Below are 25,438 nucleotides of genomic sequence, written 5' to 3' on the forward strand. Positions count from 1 at the left end.
TATTTATTGCAAAGGATAAAATTTGTGTATTAGTATCTGACTTCATCAGGTGTTTTTAGAATATCTTTTGATAAATATCAAGTATCCTTGGTTAAGTAACAGCACTTTTGCCTCTCAGTTCAAGCCATACTGCAAAGGCAGAGTGTGTAATCCAAGCTGAAACAACAATGCAATGCATAGGAAAGCCTCTGTATTTTCAGAGGTGCAGTATTTCATGAGACATGAAATCCATTGCATATATCTCATCCCATTCCAAGTTCTGTTCACCTTTCGACTGAAAGTAACGTGGATCTTGCAGCTGCTCCTGAGATTTCAAGCTTTCTTCTAGATTTCTTAACAGCTGTAGCATTTCAGTTGTATAAGATTTTTATTTTGATTCATTTTTGGTTCTTTTAAAAGACATTTGGATAAATACATGAATAAAAAATATTTGGATGAATATGGGCCAAGTGCAGACAGGTGGGACTAGTTTAGTTTGGGATTATGGTCAGCATGGACTGAAGGGTCTGTATGACTCTAAAACTAGGACACTATAACCTTTGTTCTGTCTGACCTAAATCAGCATTCTGTCCAAAAATGCAATAAATGTAAAATTCTCATTCTTCTACTCAAATTCCTTAAGCATCTCCGCCCTCCTTGTCTCTGTCACCTTCCCCAGACCTGCAACATTCCAAAATCTTCACACACCCTCAACTTTGGCATTTTGTGCATCTTTGAGTTATTTTGCATAGCCATTGAGTGCTGTATTTCAGCTGCCTGGGTCTATAATTTTCTCAAAAAGCTTTTCCAACCCTCTGCCTTCCAATAAAATGGTCCACATTTGTGACCAACTTGTCCTAATAGCACTATATGTGACTCAGTATCATTTATGCTTGATCACATCCCTGTTAAGTTCCTGAAGATGCTTTTCTTCAATAATGGTGCTATATAAATGTAAATTGCTGTTATTGTGTTTCAGGCTTTGATGATTGAGCTGGTGAAATATATGCCTTTTAAGGTTCAGTGTTCTGCTATTTTCATATTATGCTAAATTTGGCTTCAAATGCTCATTGATGTAACATAATAGGGTAACTCAGCAAGATCAATCCTACTCCAGAAGGCGCTAAAATGACAAGGGGTAAGACTCTCTTAGGGAAGCAATTGCTTTTCATTTGGAATTGGCACAATGTGATGTGCAACTGCATTCATAAAAGTGCTCAGACATCCTGGATTTTTTTTTCTAAACTAACTGTGGAGTCTTTTAACTGATAGGAGAAAGTAATTTTTTTTTGCCTGCTTTCTCAAAACATGTCAAGGACAGTGCATGTTAAGCAAGTGAGTGTGCAATGTTACTGCACACATATACGTTAAGAGCAAACACAGGTGATTCATCCTCTTGACCCTGCTCCACCATTCACTAAGATCATAGCTGATCTGGCTGATCATGGCTTATCTGAGTGTAGCCTCAAATCAGCATTCCACTATTTCAGCCCCTTACTAACAAGTTATTTTCTGTTGGGTAGAATGGAATGTACAACCCACATTCTAACACAATATCACTCTTGCAACTTGTTCCTTAATTACTTCTTGGAGAGGGAAGGTTACATTGTGTGTTTGGACTTTCAGAAGCTGTTTTACAACGTACCACATTATAGATTCGTTAACAGCAATTAAGCTGTGGGTTGAAGGCTATGTGGAAATGAAATCAGCAAGAGGACAGAAAACAGAATAGTGGTGAATAGACAATAAAATGTGAGGCTGGATGAGCACAGCAGGCCAAGCAGCATCTCAGGAGCACAAAAGCTGAAGTTTCGGGCCTAGACCCTTCATCAGAGAGGGGGATGGGGAGAGGGAACTGGAACTATTTATTCCAGTTCCCTCTCCCCATCCCCCTCTCTGATGAAGGGTCTAGGCCCGAAACGTCAGCTTTTGTGCTCCTGAGATGTTGCTTGGCCTGCTGTGCTCATCCAGCCTCACATTTTATTGTCTTGGAATTCTCCAGCATCTGCAGTTCCCATCATCTCTAGTGGTGAATAGAGATAGTAGGAACTGCCAATGCTGGAGAATCTGAGATAACAAGGTGTAAAGCTGAAAGAATACAGCAGGCCAAGCAGCATCAGAGGAGCAGGAAAGCTGATGTTTCGGGCCTAGACCCTCCTTCAGAATTGGGGGAGAGGAAAGGGATTCTGAAATAAATAGAGAGGGAGAGGCGGATGGAAGATGGATAAAGGAGCAGATCGATGGACAGGAGATGGTCAGGTCAAGGAGGCGAGGATGGAGCCAGTAAGGGTGAGTGTAGGTGGGGAGTTAGGATGGGTGTTGGTCAGCCGAGGGAACAATGAGGTTGGAGGCTTTGGGTGGGAGGTCACCTGAAGTGATGAGGTTGTGGATGGTCTGGGAGATGATGTTTTGGTGGTTGGGGGTGGGGTCATGATCAAGGGGACGGTAGGAGGAGGTGTCAAAGAGCTGACACCTGGCCTCGGCTATGCAGAAGTCAGTGCGCCATACTACAACTGCGCCTCCCTTGTCCGCGGGCTTTGTAGCGAGGTTGGCATTGGAGATGAGGGAGCGGAGGGCTGCACGTTCTGCGGGGGAGAGGTTGGAGTGGGTGAGAGGGGTGGAGAGCTTGACGCAATTGATGTCTTGATGGCAGTTGGAGATGAAAAGGTTGAGGAAGGGGAAGGAGGTTTGGGATGGTGTCCAGGAGGAGTGGGTGTGTTAGAAGCCGGAGAAGGGATCAGTAGAGGGAGGATTAGGCTTGCGACTGAAGAAGTAAGCGTTGAGGTGGCAGAAAAACTGTTCAACGCCCAAGCATACGGGACCTGGTTGAGTAGTTTCAGGGCCATGGACAAGAGGGTTGCAATGGGAGAGAGATCTGCTGAGGTCTTTCCGGAGGAAGGAGGGTAACCTCTTTTTCAAGAGGGTTGCGGTGGGAGGAAAGTGGTAAACCATTCTTTTTCAGAAAGGAGAAAGTTGTTAATATCTATTAAAACTTTGGGTATACAGGGCATAATATAGTTAAGTGGTTGATTTTGACTGGTAGACTTGATGGGCCAATGGAGCCTTGTACAGTGCAGTAGACTTCTATGAGACTCTATCGTTTCAAAGCTTGCAGATGCCACAAAGTTCAGAACTCAGATAAACTGTGAGGAATGTAGTTGCAAAATCTGCAAGGACAGAACCAAACTGAACAGGCACATGACAGAGTAGATTTAACACGGAGACATTAGAAGTAATTCATTTTGGCAGGAAGATTGAGGAATGGAAAAATAAAATAAATGGCAGTTTTAAAGGAATTGAATAGTGGAACCTGGGTTTACACAAACATAAATCTTTGAAGAAGGGAGGAAAAATTGAAAAGGCTGTTTAAAAAATATATGGAGTCCTTGCCTTTATATAAAAAAGAATAAAGTACAAATGTAAGAAAGTGTGCTAAACTTTTATAAAATAATAGTAAGACATCAGCTAGACTTTTATAGCCAGTTCTAGGCACCATATTTTGGAAGGATGTCATGCCCTTAGACAAGGCCGATCAAACAATCCATACAAAACATACAGTAAGAGTTTCTATGGGTATTAAAGAAAAATTTGGAGGTTGCTTTGGGGAATTAATAATAGGGAATGTGCAAATGGCTGATAATTTAAACTAATAGTTTTATTGGTCTTTACGGTGGGGGGCCACAATAAACATCCTAAAGCTGACAGATAAGCAAAATGCTAATGGAAGTTAGGGTCTTATAACAGTCTCTATCACAAGGGACAAAGTATTTGACAAACTAATGGGACTAAAGCAGATAAATTGCCCTGGTCTGATGAAGGAAGTGGCTGCAGAGAAAATGTAGGTATTACTTGACATTTTCCAGAACTGACTGAATTCAGGAGAGTTCTAGCAGATTAGAAAGCAACTAATGTGACTGCCATGTTCAAGAGGAGAGGGAGACAGAAATCAGAAAGCAGTGGGCCATTAGCTTAACATCTGTCATTGGGCAAATGTTATACTCCACTGTATAGCAAGAAATACCAGGACATCTAGAAAAGTTTAATGCAATCTAACAGAATCAGTATGGTTTTATGAAAGGGAAATCATGTTACTAGAGTCCTTTAAGGAAATAATGAGCAGAGTTGATAAAGGGGAACAGGTAGATGAGTGTATTTGATTTTTCAGAAGGCATTCACAGAGATGCTTCACAAAATATTATTACACAAGAAAGGAGCTCAGAGTATTCAGGGTAATGTACTAGCATGGACTGAAAATTGGTTAACACCACAAAAGACAGAGGGTCAGGATTAATTGTTACTTTGTTCACATTGGAAAGACACTATTAGAGCGCCCAAATGATTAGCCCTAGGGCCTCAATGATTTACTAATTATGTCAGTGACTTGGAGGGGGTGTTCCAGGGCCACACAATGCAGAGCATAAATGCATCCAAATTTGCAACAAAACAAAAAAAGGGAGGGTATGTTGTGAAGAGGACACACAGGATCTGCAAAAGGATTTGGATAGTTGAGTCAGTTTGTAAAAACTTGGCAGATGGCGTTAAATGTAGGGAAGTACCAGGCCATGCACTTTGATAGGAAGAAGCAAAAAGACAGTCCATGATTTAAATGGAGGGATACTCCAAGTGCTGCCCTGAGGCACCTGGGGTTTTTTTAGGTATGAAATACAAAAGGTTACAGTGTAGTTGCTGCAGGTAATTAAGAAGGCAAATAGAAGTTTGGCCTTCATTGCTAAGGGCTTGGTGGTTGAAAATAGAAAGTTTTATTGCAAGATTACAGGGTGTTGGTGAAGCCACACCTGAAGAATTTTATAGTTTTGGTCGCCATCATTTAAGAAAGAATGTACTGACATTATATGACCTAACAAGAACAACTAAATAGGTTAGGCTTTTATTCAAAAGAATTTCAAAGAATGAGGCGTGATCTTTTTGAAACATATAAAATTCTGAGGAGGCTTGACAGGTGGATGTTGAGAAGATATTCCCAGTAATAGGGACACTCATTAAAACTGAAATGTGAAGGAATTTCTCTTCCCAGAGGCTAATGAATGTGTGAAATTTTCTGACACAGGCAGTTGTGGAAGCTAGATCATTGACAGTACTTCAAAGGAAGATAGCTGGATTTGTGTTAAATATGTGGGAGATGATGCTATCAGAAGCTGGTGTGGAATGGAGTTGAGGCCTGGGACAGATCAGAAATGATCTTGTAGAATGGTAGGATATGCTTGAGAGGCCAAATGGTCTACTCCTGTTGCTATTTCTTATGTTTTTATGATCTTAAGGTGCAAAAGAGTTTGATACCAGGAATAAACAAACTTCATTTGCATGTGGAGCAAGGTTTCCTCTCGGCTATGCATGTCACAGCCATTCTAATGTTCTGGACATGCGACCACTGTGCCAATGCAGATTGTAACATTGACCTCCAGTTTCAGAAGTTCTGTCACACATGGACCTCATCAGTCCGCACTAAAGAAAGAAAAATTAGAGGGAACACTGATGGAGACACTAGAGAAACTGGAGTTGTTCTCCTTAGAGCAAAGAACCATAAAAGGAGATGTGGTAAAGGTCTTGAAAGGATTTTGAAAGAATGTGTAAGGAGAAATAGTTTCCAAGTGCACGTCACTAATCAAATACCAACTCACTCTTTCACAAAGGTCTATTTCTTGGATTTTAGTGTTGTTCATTATTCAAAAGTATGGTTGCTATTGTTTCAACATTCAAATTCATGCTTGACTTTTAAATGAGTTTTAAATCATTTCAAACTTGTCTAAATTTGAGAATCAGCAACTATCAAGAATCACCATTGACAAATTCAGAGAGATGGTTGCTTTATGCAGGGAAGACTAGCAAATATGTTTGATGTAGGTAAATGTAAAGTGATATGATCTGTCAAAGAGTGGGATATACACACAGTGGGAACATGGTGGAGAGATAAGAGCTAGAGGGCATTGCAGAATCTTAGTGAATGTTTCAGCAATATTAACTTTGTACTGTAAGGTTGCAAACAAAATAGACTGTTTGACATATAGCAGAGGACATCATCCAAAAATTGAAGCAAGTTATTTTAAAATGTTCCATTTCCTTTATGAGACTGCCTTTGAATACTGGGTTGTGCACCATGGCATGAGAAACGCCCAATACCAGACTGGCTACCCAGTACATTGAAAGAAAAATTCCTGATCAGCTGTTTATGTCCTGCCAAAGGTGCACACTTTGTTCCCACTTTTAGGAACCTAGGAGTGATTCAAAGAGTAATAGCGTGGACAGGAAAGCAAAGTGAAAGCCACTGTCAGTTCAGCTATGATCTGAGCTAATGATGCAGCAGGCTTGAAATGTTAAATGGCTTGCTCCAGTTCCTGATTTGTTTGAATGTAAGATAACAAAGTGGGGAGCTGGATGAACACAACAGGCCAAGCAGCATCTTAGGAGCACAAAAGCTGACGTTTCGGGCCTAGATTCTTCATCAGAAAAGGGGAATGGGGAGAGGGTTCTGAAATAAATAGGGAGAGGGGGGAGGCGAATCGAAGATGGATAGAGGAGAAGATAGGTGGAGAGGAGAGTATAGATGGAGAGGTAGGGAGAGCATAGGTCAATTAGGGGAGGATGGACAGGTCAAGGGGGTGGGATCAGGTTAGTAGGTAGAAAACGGTGGTGCGGCTTGAGGTGGGAGGAGGGGATAGGTGAGAGGAAGAACAGGTTAGGGAGGCATGGACGAGCTGGGCTGGTTTTGGGATGCAGTGGGGGGAGGGGAGATTTTGAAGCTTTGAAATCCACATTGATGCCATTGGGCTGCAGGGTTCCCAAGTGGAATATGAGTTGCTGGTCTTGCAGCCTTCAGGTGGCATCATTGTGGCACTGCAGGAGGCCCACGATGGACATGTCATGTATTTACACATGATATCATGTCACTACAAAGGGTTCATTGAAAGGCTCCAAGATCAGTGTTAGCGCATTGATGTTGGTAACCGCAGAGTTGAATGATAACAATATACTTGCTGATTAGAATCATAGAAATTTACTGGACTGAAGGAGACTATTTGACCTATTCTGTTTGTACTGTACTATTGAAAGAGTTACCCAGCTAGTTCCCTTCTCCAGCCCTATCTCCATAGCCTTCTAAATTCATCACTTGCAAATATATGTCAAGCTCTCTTTTGAAACCTCCTATGGAATCAACCTTCACTACTCTCCCAGGCAGTGCATTCCGAATCCCTACAGCTCTCTGACTAAAGAAGTTTCTCCTCATCGCACTCCTAGCTGTCTTGCTGACAGTCTTGACATTATGACCACTAGTTACTGACACACCAAATAGCGGAAACAGAAATTCCTTCTTCACCCTGTCCAAATTGTTCATAATTTTGAACACCTCAATAAGGTAACCACTTAATCGTTTGTGGACTGAGGGGAATAAGTCCAATTTCTCCCATTTCTCCTTGTATCTAAAATCCCTCATTCCTGATATAATTCTAGTGAATCTCTTTTGCTGTCTCTCTGGGACTTTAATAGTCTTTCTTAAATAAGATACCCAGAACTAACAACAACAGCCCAAATGTGATCTGACCAATGATTTGTAAAGGTATAGCATTGCTTCCTTACTTCTATGCATCTATTTATAAACCCAAGGGTCCTATAAGCTTTCTTAACAACTATTTCAACTCCTTTGCCGGCCCCTTCAGAGAATTACACACATGAGCCCAAGGTCCTTCTGGTCCTGTGCTGCCCTCGAGTTGTACCATCTATCTGTGTTTCTTTGACCACAATGTATTATCCCACATTTCTCTGCATTGAAATTCTTCTGGCAGGTGTCTGCACGTTTGGCCTACCTGTCAATGTCCGTCTGAAGTCACTCGGCATCATCCTCACAATTCACTATTCTCCCTTGCTTAGTATAATTTGCAAATTTAAAGATTTTACCCTCAACACCCATGTCCAATCATTTGTATAAATATGAAAAAGCAATAATTCTGACACCATCCCTTTAACTCGTCCCCAGTCTGAGAAATCCCCTTCTATACCTACCCTCTGTTTCCTATCTTTTAGACAACTTCTAATCCATGCTGCCAAGGACCCATCAATCCCAAAAATTTCTAATTTGCTAACTGGCCTGCCATGTGGCACTGTGTCAAATACTTCCTGAACGCCTACATATGCAACATCCACAGCACTACCTTTGTCCACTGCCTGTGTCACCCTGTCAAAGAATTCAGTTAAATTTGACATACATGACAAAGCCATGTTGACTGTGTGATGTTAACCTATTCTTCTTGTTGAGTATATTTATCCCATATTATGGCCTCCATCAGTTTATCTACTGCTGATGTCAAGCTGATAGACCTGTAGTTTCCTGGGTTATCCTTTGCCCCTTTCTTAGACAACGATCCTCCAGCCCCTTAGGACTAATCCTGTGTTTAAAAAGGTCTGAAAAATTTCTGTCAACTGTTCTGCAATTTGCTCTTCTACCTCTCTCAGCAAACTAGGATGTATCCCATTTGGGTCTGGCAACTTTTCTACCTCAAGTGCTAACAGCCTCTTTAGCGCAGCCTCTTTAGCTTCCATTCTTTATCTATCGCTGTACTGCTCAGTTGCTCATGCTGACATTTTCAAATAAAATGACTGTTCCAGGAGAAATCCAAGTGAAATTCATTTCCAATTCTGGAGCTTATCAACAAGTTTCTGGGGACTAGAGTAAATATACAACACAATCTAAAGCTATTCTTTGTGTACGCATGTTTATCAGTCTTGAGATCTTGCCCAAATCCTTTTTGATTACTTGCAGTGAAGCTATACTTACTGCATTTTCTGTCAAATTATTCCAGAAATTAACCGCTCTTCAAAAAGAAATAGCTCAAAACCCCTAGTCTATTTCTAGTTTTCATAACTTATAAATTTTCTGTCCCAATCCTATGTAATTGAAAAAAAACTATTTTGTTTGCATTTTCAAGTTCATTTCCCCAAGTTCATTATACTAAAAGCTGTCCACAACATGAATGTATATCTGCCAAGGAGAGGCATGATTGGGTACAATTAGGGCTAAAGCCCAAAAGATGGTCCCAGATCTGGAACTCGACAAGGTCCTGTCTACTTCTGAGTTTAACGTGAGCAGGGTTGGAGGTGAACATGTGTGTAGCTAGTCGCTAAGACATTGAAACATAATCCAAGTGCTGGGTTCTTGAGCTGTGAACGTTAGAATTGGGTTCAGAGCATAGTGGGAGTGCTCTATCAGTCAATTTGATGGGCTAGGGTGCTGTCAAACAGTGAAATTAAATGCCTGCACCGTCAGTATACGACTAAGCTTACCGCTTGAAGTTAGACAGCAGCTGTTAAAGGTAAAATGTATTCTGACTGTGACAGGAACTGAAGCTGATTCAGCAACATTGGTAGCAACATTAGCACTTTGCAGAAATCAAATGTTTTTTTCTGTCAGGGCAGGTTTGTTGACTGAGGGCGTGTATCCTCAACAGTTGCACCAGTGAACAAGGCCAAAATTACCCTGTTTTATGCCCTCTTAAAGAAGTGTACAGGTGAGCCCTTTTCCAGCCTTTCGCAACAATCCGAAGCCCCCCACAGCCTCTGTCCCCCATCGTCTCCCCCCCCACCCATAACTCACCAAGTGCACCTCCCATTTCTCTGAGCAGCCTTGTGCATCGTCTCAGAACCACCACCCAATTTACTCGAAAGATATGATCTTAGCCCGGCTAAATACACATCAATTTTAATTATTCAATTACAATAACAAAACACTATCTTCAATAATATAGATTGATGCAAAGCAACCATTTAAAACCTCTGCCAAAGTTCATAAGTCCACTTAATTTGCCCTTGAAATCTGTCAGTGGCCCTATACTGTCCTTAATGGCTCTCTGTAAAACATTCCTGAAAAAACCCTTTTCAATTACGATGATTCTCCTATTACTCTCTTCTTCGACATCCTGTTGGCTGGTCTGGTAGCAGCTTCCGTTGCCCTTAGCTGAATTTTATACCTATTTTGGTTTCCCTATGAGCTATTTTCCTTTACATAGCAGTCATCTTTGGCCATAATCAGTGTGCTATTTGGCTTTATTTTACCATTGACATGGCTTATCATATTTTGACTTGCTTCATTTGAGCATAAGAATGAAGAAATTTTCTATTTCTCATCTATGTTTCTTCAGTAAAATCTCTGAATGAATTTTATTAATATTGTTTGCTATCTGAAATACGTTCTTGATTTGTTTGATCATTTCTGATGATATTTTGACCACTCATGTCCAAGTGCCTTTTTAGCTGTAATTTTCTGCTTGCAAGAAAACAATTGTTTGTGATATCTATAAATCCTGCAGCAATGGGCAGATTAAAATCACTTCTCCCCCATTTGCTTTAAATTTGCTTTCAGTCCATTTTAAGCCACTAGCAATGACCAATTTCAACCCCACTGTGTTTTTTAATGAAATTGGCAGAGAAATACAGCACCTCTAAGAAGGTTGTGCTCCCTAGAATTGGGTATACCTTCAGTACTCAATAAGTAGCTTAAAGACTCATTTGCATTGCATATTATCTGTAATTTATGCAATTATATTTTCCAGGCAGAGTAATACATTCCTAATAATGTGACCTGTTGTAATGTGTCACAGTGTTTGCTAAGGAAAGTATTTATTTAAATTTGAATTTAAGTATATTTTTAAGAGCTTCCTATGTAGCCTGCTCGTTTTAAGTAAGGCGTTATATTTAAAAGATGCTTGAGGTTGTTTTCTTACACCATCTGTAATGCTTTTCCCAGACACCTGATCGGATAAGTGTAATCATTGAAGAGAAATTTGCTGATTTTTGCTTCTTACCTCAGCAAATGTAGTTGTCAGAAGCTTTATAAATGCAAAATAATGAAAATGTGCATCTGTGCGTGTAGACTTCCATTAACACAATTATATAGTGCAGTATAGTAGTTAAAATAATGTATTTTTAATAATATTTTAGGAGCATCACTGCCTTAGAATTAAGATCCTGGGAGATTGCTATTACTGTGTTTCTGGACTCCCTGAACCACGTCAAGACCATGCACACTGCTGTGTTGAAATGGGTCTTAGCATGATCAAGGCAATAAGGTAATTTCATCACAATTGTACAAGTGTGCCGAAGCTTATTACCATTGCAGATTTAAGGTAATAAAGTTACACAATAGATAAAAATATAGTAAACATACATAATATCAATTGTGTCTCAGTTGGTGAAACTGCCACCTCTCAGTTAGAACATTATGGGTTCAAGGCCTTCTCCAGTACTTGAGCACAAAGTATAAGAAATAAAACCCCTCTTTAGTACTGAGTGAATGCTGAGCTGTTAAGCGATGCTGTTTTCAGATGAGATATTAAATCCTGCTGCCCTATCAGTGGTTATAAGCAATCCCATTTTAAAGGACTATTGTAAAGGATGTTGTTACTGGCCAATCTTTGACCCTCAATCAGCATCACACAAAAACAATATGCTCAGGGTATTATCATTTTGATGTCTGTGGAATTTTGCAATGTGTAAACTGGTTGCGACACTTACTATATTGCAACAGTGGCTGAAGTTCAAAATGATCTCCATGGCTTTTTAGTGTGAAACATCCTGAAGTCATGATTGGTGCCAGAAATGTAAGATCTTCCATTTTTGTAATGCATTGAAAACATTTATTAATGCTTATTACTGAAATGAATCAAAATACTAAGTACAGGCTTTGCTGGGGATTTAAATTTATTTTATATTTTCAATGGATTGGATATTAATATTTTGATTCATTCAAGATTACAATGATAAAGATGGTAGAATGTACCAGTTAACTTTGCAGTCAACAATACAAATTGGGTAATAAAATGTGAGGCTGGATGAACACAGCAGGCCAAGCAGCATCTCAGGAGCACAGAAGCTGACGTTTCGGGCCTGGACCCTTCATCAGAGAGGGTCTCTGATGAAGGGTCTAGGCCCGAAACGTCAGCTTTTGTGCTCCTGAGATGCTGCTTGGCCTGCTGTGTTCATCCAGCCTCACATTTTATTATCTTGGAATTCTCCAGCATCTGCAGTTCCCATTATCTCTAATACAAATTGGGTATTTGTTCACGGTTTCCAGGTGGCGTATGCTACTTGTGAATTTAATTCCCCTGGTAAAATTATGCTAGAAAAATTGAGATACTGGTTTAACCCACCAACATATTCAATTAATAAAACATCTATTTTCCTCACCTATCATTTAAATATATTTGCAGTAGATCTGTTAGAAAGTATCAATGCCGTCTCAGAATCAGCATTGGAATTAAGTTTATTGTCACATGTACTCAAGTATAAAATACAAGAGTGAAATATGTACAATGTCACCACTGAAGACACCATCTTATGTACAAAGTACCGAGGTACAGATCTTTGGTACTAAAACAGGTTCATGACAAAAATAGAAAAATAAAGAGAAAAAGTTAAAAGTTCTACTCGTAGTATAAATTGGGAAGATGAAGAAATAAAGTTATAAGATAAAGCTGATGTTTGTTTAAAGCCTGCAGGCTCTCCACACTGTCGGCTTTCCACATGTGGTTTCACTTTCCCTGCCCTGCCAGGCTCGAGATCTTGATAAGCTAACCACACCAGGCCCCAATACGCCAGCCAGCCCCCTCCGTGTCCCCAACCCACCAGCCAAGGTAGTGCTTTTGCTTCCAAGTTATAAAATCGGGCGTTCAAGGCCCATGCTGGAAACCTGAGTGTATGTTCTCACCTTTGGGCGAGAAGGGCTGGGTTCTAGTCCCACTCTGCATTGGAGATGCGTCCTAATGTGGCAGCGCAGGTTGACTTTTTAAAAAATATTATGTCAACCATAGCCTTCTAACTGAGAGTTGACAGTTTCAACAACTGTGCCACAATTGTATTATGTAAGTTTACTATACTGTTTACTTATTGTAACTTTATTACCTTAAGTCTGAGATTGAGATGTCAGGGTAATCAGTGCTGCACTGCCAGAGTTGGTGGCTTTTGAATAAAATGTTAGTCAAAATCCCATTTGCCCCTGTAGATTGGCATAAAATGATGCTTTTCAACAAAAACCAGGGGAGTTCCTTCAACATTCTAGACCATTTTTATGTCTAAACCAATATCACCATCAAAAAGTTTCTGGTTGTTTACCTTACAATTTTGTGAAGCCTTATTGGAGATACAAGCAAAAATGGCAAGATCTCTGACTTTATTATCATTGCTTATGTATTATTTACATATACTTTTTTAAATTGCAGTGTAATTTTGAATATTGGTGGCATAACCCTTTCTGTATTAGGCATAAATCCTATTGCTGTGCAAGTCCAATTTTTTTATATTGTAAGAATTTTAGTTGTTACTTTTATAAATACTTTATTCTTGCACATTGCAGAAATTTTAAAGAGGCTGATAAAAATAATAGGACTGACTGGGCACACAAAGTCAGGCATCATCACCCTTCCATACTCCTAACCCAAGCCCACCCACATCATTAGCAGTCCAAATGAAGATTTGCTGGAACCACAAAACAAGAAGTCTTCGTTTTGAGAACCATTTCAGATCTACCAGGAAATAACACTGAATAATCTGGGCAAACAAGCTTTTGCTTGAGCTTTTGGAGTGAGGCTGTGTGCAACTTCTGTTCACCATGGGATGTTCAAAAATGTATCAACGAAATATGCAGAATGTAATACTAATTCAAGTCACTTACCAAGCCACATCTTTAAACTATGCTTTGGTTTCAACTCATCTTTCCTCCTAACCACTATGGCAGAGCAGTCCAGAAGTGATTGCACTGGTAGGGGTGCAGAGGGGATTCACCAGGATGTTGCCTGGGATGGAGCAGTTTAGATCTGAGGGAGCCTAGATAAGCTCGGGCTGTTTTCTTCAGGGCAAAAAGTACTGAGAGGGTCCTGATTGAGGTCATGTCAGATGATGAGGTGTATGGACAGAATGGAACAAACACTGCTGTTCCCTGAATTGAGGGTTCAATAAAAAGTGGGTATAGTTTTAAGGTAAAAGGCAGAAGATTTTGAGGGGATTCTAGGATTTTTCACCCAGACCAGAGTGTGGCCCTGGAATGCTCTGCCTGTGTGGGTAGTTGAGGTGAGAATCTTTAAAAAAAACTCAGCTGGACACTTGAATTGTCACAACATTCATGGTGATGTGTCAAGTGCTAGAAAGTGAGACTTGTGCAGATTTAGAATACTTTTTTTTAGTGCAGAACTGATGGGCCGAAGGACCTCTCCTGAGCTGTGTGATCCTATGAATCTATTCTATGAATTACACACAGGCCCATACACCAAACAGGACACAAACATGCCTGGTCTCTTATTCCCAGCGATCCTAATGCATTGGCTCCCTGTATGCTGTACTCGTCTCTGTCCAGATCCCATTGACCACTTAATCCAGTTATCCACACAGAGACCAGGGAAAGAACAAGGGTGTTTTGACCAAGACAGGCAATGGTGGCGGCAGGACCCATTGTCCTGTATATACCTTGCTTGTCTTGCTACCATGTGCTGCAGCAGGCTCTCAACACAGTCTGTGATCGATGATCCACCCTGTAGCATGGTGTAAGGTACCATGCTATTACAATCAGGGCTACACAGAGACACAAAGAAACAGATGGAGCACAAGTACCAAACAAATGCATCCAAATATACAATTTATATAGCACAAAATGTCACCCATGCCACCAAAGTGCCGTCAAAAGGTTCTTTTCTTTCATTCACTCCCACCTTGTCTTAGTATTATCCCAGGTTCTGCAGCTGGCAGTGGAGGAAACCTGCTTTACAGTGAAACCGATTAGTGCTGGAGGTTTGATCAGGGGGCCCTGGAGAACTTTGTGTCTGGTGGCCAAGTCATGCTGAGAGTCTCCTTGCCTATCACTACTGTTCGTAGTTAATTACACAAAACATTTCAGACCTTAGAGCTTTCTGTTTGTAGCCACACTCAAAAATCTTATCAGTCCTCTGTAGTGAAGCTTTTCAGTGACCTCACCAACCAGTAAACTAGCCAATAAAACACCTACTATCCCTGGTAGGGCTGCAGCTCACTCAGGACTGAATGCTTTACAATATTCACATTCCAATGTCTCACTAGCTTGAAAAGCATATGAGCTAGTGTCTGAAAATATTAGACCAAGTCGAGGGGCCTTCTTGTCTGTTTTATGCTGCTGTTCTCTTGCATTTTGCTGGGGCTGCAACACTTGGCTGAAAACAGAAACCTGAAGTTGGTGTGAGAGACGCAGGAAGCAAGAGATGCCGGAGGTCATAACATCAATAGCTTGCTCATTATCTCAGATCACGGGACGAGAGGGCGCTAGGAGTTGACAGGTGGCACAGGCAGGAACATGCCATCATCCTTAATGATCGCGACGATAGCAAATAACAAAAGCAGTTCGGCCCATGATGCTGTGAGCTATCTCTGTAAGCTTTAGGAGATGCAGCAGCCTTACTCCCCACTATTTCTGCTGTGTTCACTTCAATTGAATGCCACATTGGCCTAGAAGAAAGAACGAAGAATGGCATGGTGCCTGCAAGAGCTGAATAGCTGGGGGCATGTGGATACAGCTCCAAGTAGGACAGAATTTGGCATTATTGGTAGGTTTGTGAGAGTGGAGTTGAGTATTTGGATGTTAGATCCATGCCCTGAGTACCAGCAAATGCTGATGAGTGCATAATGGGTTATGAGATACATTGTGAAACATGAAGCATTGGTGTAAGGCAGTTAAGAGGATGAAGATGGATTCACTGACTTTGTCCAAGTCAGACCATTAGACTGTGTGGTGCTGCTGCCAGTTCCTCAGATCCAAATGAACAGGCTATCTCAAACCACCCACTGCTATCCCTTTTGAAAGTGCTTCAAATAGACCTCCTAACCTCTGCGGAACAGTGGCCCATTTCCTTCTGTCCACCCCCAACCAATAATAACTCCGGTGTTACATTGAAAACTTCTCTCTCTCCTGGTTTCATGTATGCACATCTTAATTTGCAGCAATAGTACTCAATGCCTTTAAAAGGGATAGACTGTCCTTACGAGCAGAAGGTTGGCTGTACCACACATTAGTACATTACAAGACAGCCCCCTCTGAAGCATAAATACAGCCAGCAGTACTGTGGTCAGTAAGCCCTCTGCTCCTTCACAGTAAAGTGGTGGCAGCACCAGTGTTACTTCTTGCCCACCTTCAGAATCTGCATTGTTAGATCACAACTTGTGGCCCCAATGTTTGATAAATGCCAATTTATAGTATACTGGGTCTATTTTTCTTCTTCGTGAATGGTTTTAATATTAAAAATATCACATAAGCATCAACATGTGATATCTTATTTTAATACGTCGATTTGAAAGATTAGACAAAGAGAAGACCTGTGGCCATTAGGTCAAGTGAAGATAGTTGCCTCAAGAACTGATTGTAAGATTCACTTGTTGACATTTAACCATACGCTCTTGAGAAATGACTGCCACTTAAACACAACAAAATGTCACCATTGTATTTTAAGTGTCACATGCAACCAGGTTTTAATGTGCTTTATTGGAATGATTTGTCAGTTCAAAATCTCTCTTGTGCCTTCAAAATCAATTTGTGAGCTTGTGCTGTCTGGAATGGTCCAGCCTTTAAGAAATCTGTAACTCTGAAGAATACGCCAAACTGTTGATAGAAAGACTAAATTTTCTGTAGTAAATATTTGTTAATTGAACTCATTAAGCAAATCTTATAAAACGGATGTCTAAACTTTAAATAACAAACAATAAAAAGAAAAGCATAGTGCTGTCGATGCTGGAAATCTGAAAATAAAACAGGAAATGCTGAAGTACCCAACAGAGCTTCAGACAACATCTGTAAAGAGAGATTAATACACATATTTTCTGCTATTTGCACAAGCCATTACTTTAAAGCAGGAGGGCACAAATGGAAAACTGACCCTTAACTGAAATTTTTAAAAAATGTATGTGATGATATTCTCGTGTTGCATTTTACCACATGAAGGTATTTTTATTGAAGCTGTTATCCATTTGTATTTGCATTATAATTTTAAGTTTGCTTGTTTTTATGTTTGAAAATTTCAGTAATATTGATCTCATTTTGTTTGGCTAGATATGTGAGAGTCCACACAAAACATGAGATTGATATGCGTATAGGAATACATTCTGGATCAGTGCTTTGTGGAGTGCTTGGGCTTCGGAAATGGCAATTTGATGTCTGGTCCTGGGATGTTGATATTGCAAACAAACTGGAGTCTGGTGGTATCCCTGGGTACATATCATGACCTTTATACAAAGCATAAGCAATTTATTCTTCGTTGAATAATAAATTTAAAACAAACTCCCTTGTTATAAACGCTTATGGGAGAGATGGTTCCTCAGAGGGAACTGATTGTGCATCCAATCATCTGTTTGTTTGCAGGAGGATTCATATTTCTAAAGCGACACTGGATTGTCTAAATAATGATTATGAGGTTGAAGAAGGGCATGGAAAAGAGAGAAATGAGTTTCTGAGAAAACACAATATTGAATCGTATCTGATCAAGCAACCTGAAGAAAGCCTACTAACTTTGCCTGAAGACATTATGAAAGAATCCAGTACATCTCCTGACAGTAGAAACAGTGCCACAACATTTACTGAAGGTTCCTGGAGTCCTGAACTTCCATTTGATAATATTGTTGGAAAACAGAACGTAAGACAACTTTTATCTGATATACCTTCTGGCTTGTTCTTAAATTAATGTGAACCATTTAAAGGAGTTGTTTATTAATCATTAGAAATGATTGTCTCCCATGAAATTCTGCCATCACTGTGCATTCATTTTCTAAAGCTGTATGCTTGAAGTCTTGCCCATGTATAATAGATGATACAATTATGCCATGAGAATTTCCTCAGTAGGTTGCAATGCCTTCAGGTTGTCATCTGGCTTAATTTAGGGAAGCAGTTTGTCTTTGTGTACTTCCATTTTGTTACGTGGTATGGAGTAGCTATGCTATGATGCACAAGGCACTGTAGTTGTGAGCACAACCTGGTTGGGCGCACTTGTCTAGTTCTGTCCATTATTGTCAATTATGTTTATATCATTTTCTCCTATTGCCTGGAGGCATGTTTATGGTGTAGTGTTTCACTGAGGACCTCTGTCCTGATGCATCTTTATGAATTTACGGCATCAACTACATGCACAGGCTCAATTCTCACTACTTAACTGTGCAAAACTTTTAAATATCACAATAATGTAGAAAGAGGAGGGACCAATATAAATAGAGGTTTAGAATGATTAAGCAACCAAAATTACTTTTTGTTTTTATGGAAATATTATACAGCAATTTGGAATCAGAGAGGTAACAAAGCAGTAAGGACTTTACTGAATTTCCAGATTAACCACTTTATTTTCCACTTCCACCTTGGAAAAGATTACTTCAATCTTTGCAGAGAGTGGTGGAGCAGGAGAAGGTTGGGAGGGTAGGTGTTGTTGATGGGGCAATAGTAGCAGTTTTCTTTTAATTTGTGCCATATAAAAGAACAGGTTTCCTCATTCTGCGAAACTCAACAGTAGAATCTGATTAATATGTTTCAATTCTATTTCCTGATTGCAACCACCCAAATTTAGAGACTGTCTGTTAGGAAGGCTTCAACAAAAATTGCCTGGAATGGAAACAAGAGAAAATGTTTAGGGAAGGCCACAAATAGAGGAGGGCCGTCATTCAGAGATGATGGAGTAAAGGGGAGATCTGAGACCCATATTTCTGGACATTAGAGGTCAGTATGACATCATAGTAGTTTCCTCAACAGGTTGCAACACTTTCGAGTTATCATCTGCCTTAATTCAGCAGAGCAGTTTGTCTTTGTGCATTTCACTACATGGTATTTGAGTGGCCTGGTATGGAGTAGCTGTGTTGTGATCCATAAGACATTGCAGTTGTGAGGACAAGCTGGATAGGTCAACCTGTCTAGTCCTGTCCATTATTGTCATATATCTTTGTATCATTTCCTCCTTTGGTCTGGAGGCAGGTTTATGGTGTAACTTTTCACCCTGTACTGGGGAGGAGAGCATGGAAGACTGAAGTGGGTGTTTGTGGAGATCACATAGTCATGTTGGTGGGAGAAGATCAAAGGCCAATATTGTGGTCTAGGGGTGATGGAAGAGTCAAGTTAGAGACTAATACTGCAGACCAGAGAAATCATCAGCTGGAGACAGGAGATCAGGAAGGTTTGGAATCCATATCCATGGAGTTCTGAGGAGCAAGGGGTAGGGATTCTATAAGAATACTTTTATTCATTGACGTGATGATAGCTGCAGCATTTTTTGCCCATTGATGGTTGCCCTGGAGAAGGTGATGATGAACTAACAGGGCTGGGATCAGAAAGGCAAGGCCAGGGTGGCAGTTGGTTCGTTTGGTGAACTGAGAGGTAGTTCTCCAGCTCTTTCTTGTTCACAGTCAGTGGTGTAAAGACAAATTACTCTTCCATACATCAATTCTCACCCATCTTTAACTGTCGGGTTTCCTGAAGTCCAAGAAAACCCGGCAGAAGAGGTTACATCTGAAAATTGAGAAGAAAATGCATAATTGACATGTTAAAATGTGGGGCCCACCTCTGATGGATGGACTCATCACCCAGAAACTTAACCCCATTCTGCCTCTGATAATACTGGAGGTTCGGGCATTTAATGTGGTCCAGTTTTTTATTAATTTTAGTATTCGATGTCACCCAGATCAACCTGTTTAACAGTGTTAATGTTCCCTTCAATTTTCTGTATAATCTGTGTATTGAGTGATAATCTTGTTGATAGGCCATAAATCAGTTTTCCTTAGATGGTATTGCAGATGGAAAACAATCATTTTATTCTTGATAACCAGAATGTGTCTGGCCAACTGCATTTGCAAAAAAAAATGAAGTGCACTCACCTCTATGTAAAGAGGCCAAGATTTAGATTCAGTTCCTGGAATCCTCCTAAGGAAGAGATAGTAGTTCTCTCCCAGATTGCCTGCTGTTGAAAGGCAAATTGGGCTAGAAATGGACCTTCTCATGGAGGTTAAGTATGAAGAAACTGAAGTATTTAATTTCACTTTAATTGTAAGACATAAGTCAATTACATTAACAGACTAGTTTTGGAGAGCCAATCTAAAAGAGGCCTTCAGTTCTGACTAGTGACAAGAGTACTTCAGATACAGGAATGCTTCTCCAGTTTCACAGAATCCATTATGTTTATTACAATTAGTGAAAAATAATGATGCTTAATAAAGGCTGCGCAGTCAGTCAGTTTTTGGGACACCAGCTCACAACTTTTGGCTAACTGGGCATTTGCCTCTTGCTGTGTTCTGTTGATTGAAGCTTTATCTAAGCTCCTCCTTTCCTCTTGCTGCGTGCCTGGCTGCAAAAAGGTTCTGGCTTATTAACCTTTGCTAGGCACTGTCGCTGTGCATGGTCAGTGGCATGCCTGAGCTCTGATTGGCTTGTCAACGCTTGAACAACACATGATCGGTCTTGGATTGGTGACATAAGACCAATTTCTGATCAGTTTCTTATGGGTAATGGTTATGTTACTGATAGCACTTACTGTTATCTCATGACTAGGCCCATAAGACGTCAGTCACTTTGAAAGCACGGCGCTATTTTTACAGGGTCTTTGTTTTTCACAGATAGAGGCCACATGCTTCACAAGAATACTCATTAGACCACACTAGATGATTATCAGGAATCGAACCTTATCAATATGCTGAAGAGACCATTTGAAGAAATCTAAAAAGGATTATCTATCTCAGGTTATCTTATAAAAATCTTAATGTCATTAATTAAAGACAAATAATAGAAGGTATCAAGTTACAAGATCTGGCGAGATACACTCGGGGAATACAATTAGTCTTACGAACTACACACTAAACCATTAATGAAACTTAATTTCGAAATATAGGTCAGTTGCATACTTTAAAAGAAAGTGACTTGTTTTAAGGCACTTTAATGTAAAAAGACAAACTAATTTTGGACACGGAACTGTGGTTTGAAACTTAAAGCTGTTTTACTGGACATCTTTTGGTTTGATAAGTAAAGTGCAGAGAGGTTCATATTTGTCCTGTGGTCAAACCATAAAGTGTCACAGTGGATCTTCTCCTGTATTTATCCCATAGTTAAACCATAACCTTACTTTGGCCTGAGCTAAATGTGACACATCTTCCTTGATAAATTGGAGAGCAGCTGTAGACAAAGCCTCACAAGACATGATACTACTATCTTACAATGAGCACAGTTAAACAGAATATAATATTTGCATATCACTTTCTTGATCATTATGCACAACCCAGCTGTTAAATAATTGTTGAAGAACAGACTTGACCTGACAGTATTCTGGTGCTAAAATGTACTCTTAAGCAAAGAAGCTAAAATGGTCAGAGGAGATAAGTTCATGAAGACAAGGGATGCATACAAGAAGAAAGATGATTTAGCAGAAATGGATTGTGAGTAATTCACATGTGTGTTGACTCCTTGATGAGATAGTTTAGGTTCTCAAGATTTGCTAAGTTGTAGTGAATGAAGAAATAGGATAAGCAAGGATGGAGACTCCTTTCTTATTATTTGAGTTAGTAATAGAAATAAATTACTTCATCAAAACCCAAGGAACAGTGTTGTAGATATTTTTAATTACAATTGAATTGACAGCATGTGAGGATTTTTGCAGAAAAATATTAAGTGCTATAGACGCTACAATCTGCAAAGATCTAAAGTGTGTATTTATGTCATGAAGACACCATTCTGATGAGAAAATTATTCCAAGATAAGCCAAGAGTTCATGATCCATTTACCCCATCAAGCTCATCCTTTCACAAAAATATAGAGAATTCCCCTACCTTGTGCATGGTCTGATAGCACTGAGGAGACATTTGCTGTATTTTGATACAAGTTTGTGATATAGCACTGACAAATAAACAACCACATAACAACTCAGAGAACTGATAGTCTAAAATGGTCTAAGTTATTGCAGGCTTGGAGGCAAAATAGCTCCTTTATCTTTCAGGATACTAATTTCTGATAATTAAATGATCAAATTAAGCCCTGATGTACAGTTATGTTTTTATTGATTAAAGTTTGCATTGTTATCATGGTACCTGACAGAAGTCAACATTTTCGTAGTTGGTGCCAAATGATCAATAAACCAGGGCTATGGTATCAGCACGGTTGAGATTCAGTCTAAACAGTTTTTTTAATCTCTTGTCGTGTGGTTTAGCTCCAACTGGAATGAAGTTCTCTTTTCAAACGTGATTACTTTAACATTTTCAGGCTGGCAAACAATTAGTTTATCAAAGACCAAACTAGATTAGCCAGTAGTCACTGAATAAAACATCAGACACAGTCAGAAGCTCGCAACCAGCCTTTTGCCCATGTTCGCATGGACTTTCTCCAATTCTACAGTTACAACATTTAAAGCCACTTAGGTAAGTACATGAATAGGAAAGATTTGGAAGGATCAGAGGCAGGAGCAGGGAGGTAGGGCTATCTTAGTTTGGATTATATTCTGGACTGGTTGGACCGAATGGACTGTTCCCATGTTATATGACTCTATAGCATGGCGCATGTGACTATAATAATGAACTATTGACTAACATATGTTTGCTGAAGGATGCTGCATTATGACATTCAAAAAGGAATGGAATAATTGGCCAGGTCATCTGATTACTGTTGGAACAGATTAGACATTTGGCACTTACCTGTCAGCCATTTTTCTAGCCAAGATTCTGAATCTGGCTTGCTGTCAATATACCCATCAAGGATAACCAGGGAAAAATCCACACAGCGCATTGCAGGCAAAACAACCCAATTTTCTACGACATTTGCTGTCATATTTTGGGTTAAATGCCCCAATGGCACTTCGACAGCAATTGAGGAAAGTTTAAATGGAAACAGGGAAGGATGCCTGATGGGTGAAGCAGGTAGGGGTGCAGGTGGGTAGAGTGCCAATTTAGGCTTAAGGTTAGAATTAGGAGTAAAGTGCCAGGTAAGTGGATGAATGCTTGGGGTTGGTTGGGAGCTGGTTAGGAGCATGGGGAGGATGGGTCGAGAGCATGGAGAGGGTGCGTGCTGGTTCTAGCAGGGTCAAGTTAAAGAGGGAGGTGAGAGAGAAGTCAGCACCACCAGGGCTGGTGGCCTGGGCTTCTATTTTGTCTCTGCTATGTCCATAGTAGTTGGGAATGCTAATATCTGCCCTGGAGAGGGAGGAAACTTTTATGCGTGTCACTTTGCATGATAACTATTCACCTTAAATGAGTCAGGATCTCTGGATTCCCTGACGCCTGTGGATGTTTTCAGAGGTCTGCAGTCACAGGGGAATTACCCATAGGATATTCACTTCCTGGGGCGGTTCTCGTGGACCCAACAGTGTCAGGGATTCTGCATTGCGCAGACGTACAGCTCCACTTTACACTGCTACAACTACTCACTGTCTGCCAGAATATCTCAAAAAAAATACAATTTGGAGGAATACAAGGAAAAGGTAGGGGAACGGCAGTAGTTAAATTGCTGTTGCAGAGAGCTAGCACAATGGGCTGTGCTGTAACCATTCTTTGATACCATCCGCAGATTCTTACAGGGGTCTGTGTGAAGTGGACAAAGGTGAGGTTTGTGGTGGAATCAAACGAACAGCCTGGCAGGGCCCACGCAATTTCATGACCGACTCACTGCGATTTTTATGCTTTTGCCGAGTGGCAAGGGGAGTTTCTCGCTAGACAGCGGCAAGTTGCCAGTTAAGGGTGTTTATAACTTTTTATATCTCATATTAATAGTGCAAATCACTTCCTTCTACCTAGTTTCTCTGGAAGGTGCTGTCAGACTGATCATCACCCACTTCTCTTGAGTGACCTAACTGGACAGCCCCAGATAAAAAGTTCCCAGATGTCTGTACATCTCCCTGATTGTGTCAGCCCAAACCCCCTACACAGGAAGCCAGACTGCACTGTTGCAGATTCTGGGCAGCAAGGACCATTTCTTCTCACGTACTGGTCTGTTGCTTCCTCCCAGTGTGTGTGGATGAAGTTCCATGTTGCTGACCACACAGGGTCCCATCCTCCCTGGGCCCGAGCAGGTCCCTGGTCTCTGACAGAGCCCAGAATGCCAGCAGCCTGGAGCATTTCTTGCTCAGCAGTTGCAGTGAGATGCACACTAACTTGTGCTCCCAAACATTTTAAATGTCTTGTTCTACAGGAGGCAGCCTTGACGATGCTACTTCAGGGGCTTCCTGGGAGCTCAAGTAGGTGGCAACTGCGGGAGCCAGCCAAATCTCTACAAGGCCATGGGCATCCTGCTGGCACCTGCAGGACACAAGAGAGAATGTGGCATGGCGAGTGGTTCGAGGTGATGTGCAACGGATGATGCTGACACTTTGAGTTGCAGTGGAATAACAAAATAGTACTTACTTGGTTGGCAAGACACAGATGTTTCAGGTCCTTATTGGAAAGTCATGACACCATTTCCCCCAATCTCCATCACCTTCTAACTGAATATCCATCCCCAAGGGTGCAGCTTCAGAATGTGACTGCTCACCCAAGTGCTTTTTAAACAAGGAATGGATGCCAGAGATTCAGATATTTGGTTTGAGTGGCAAGTTGTTCTGAGAACATGAGTAGCGAGCTGAGACTAAAATCAGGTGAAGGGATCAACAAGAAAGGGCAGTGTATATAGTTACTGAGGTGATGTTTGCTAAGACATTGTGAGAGATCTCACTTGGCTTTGTGTGAAAATCCCTCCAAAATCTTGACAAAACTGACACTTATCCAAAAAAAGTCAAATTCAGCCCAAGGGGTTTATTCCAAAATAAGCACATCTTTTACTTTTCAACAACAACAACAACAGTTCTGAGGAAGGGTCGCCGGACCCAAAACGTTAACTCTGCTTTTTCCTTCATAGATGCTGCCACACCTGCTGAGCTTTTCCAGAAAATTTGTTTTTGTTCCTGATTTACAGCATCCACAGTTCATTTGTTTTTTTTTCTTTTACTTGGTGTTACGTGTATTTCAGCAAGGCAAGTTTCATCAATTGTGTTTTGTAGTTAATCAGTGGAATTTAAATTAAATTAATGGAGTCTTGAATTGAAAATGTAGTGAGCATGAAACTACCATTGATTGCTGTAAAAACCAGTCAGGTGCACTTGTGTTTTAGGGAAGGAATTCTGTTGTCCTTCCGTGGCCTGACCGACATGTGGCCCTAGAACCAGAGCAATGAGCTTGACTCTTAATTTCTCTCTGAAAATGCCTAGCACAATGTTCAGTTCAAGGATGACTAGGGATAGAAAACAAAAGCTGGCTTTAGCAGGGACACCCACATCCATGTGAAAAAGAAGGGGGGAGAAAGGAATCTCCATCTTGTTAGATTGGTAAGATCATCTTTAAAAATCAAAAAAACACAGCCTTTGACCTGGAACCTAAAATTTATACACAAGATATTTTTAATCAATCTGTCAAAGCATGGTCATAACACACCTTTGTAGCAGATCGGACTTGAACCCAGGTCTCCTAGCTG

The 25,438-nt window shown here is 40.5% G+C and overlaps 1 protein-coding gene across 2 annotated transcripts in view; it reads left to right on the forward strand.

Annotated features, from left to right (window-relative positions):
- The window catches only part of adcy8 (adenylate cyclase 8 (brain)), a 121,382-nt gene that overhangs the window by 14,857 nt on the left and 81,087 nt on the right, over positions 1–25,438 (forward strand). For both annotated transcript variants that reach the window (XM_048528950.2, XM_048528952.2), the window contains exons 5-7: positions 10,927–11,054; positions 17,045–17,203; positions 17,354–17,624. In XM_048528950.2, the coding sequence (XP_048384907.1) occupies positions 10,927–11,054; positions 17,045–17,203; positions 17,354–17,624 (558 nt within the window). The remainder of the gene's footprint in view (positions 1–10,926; positions 11,055–17,044; positions 17,204–17,353; positions 17,625–25,438) is intronic.

This window comes from Stegostoma tigrinum, chromosome 5 (assembly GCF_030684315.1).
Source record: "Stegostoma tigrinum isolate sSteTig4 chromosome 5, sSteTig4.hap1, whole genome shotgun sequence".
Lineage (NCBI taxonomy): Eukaryota > Metazoa > Chordata > Chondrichthyes > Orectolobiformes > Stegostomatidae > Stegostoma > Stegostoma tigrinum.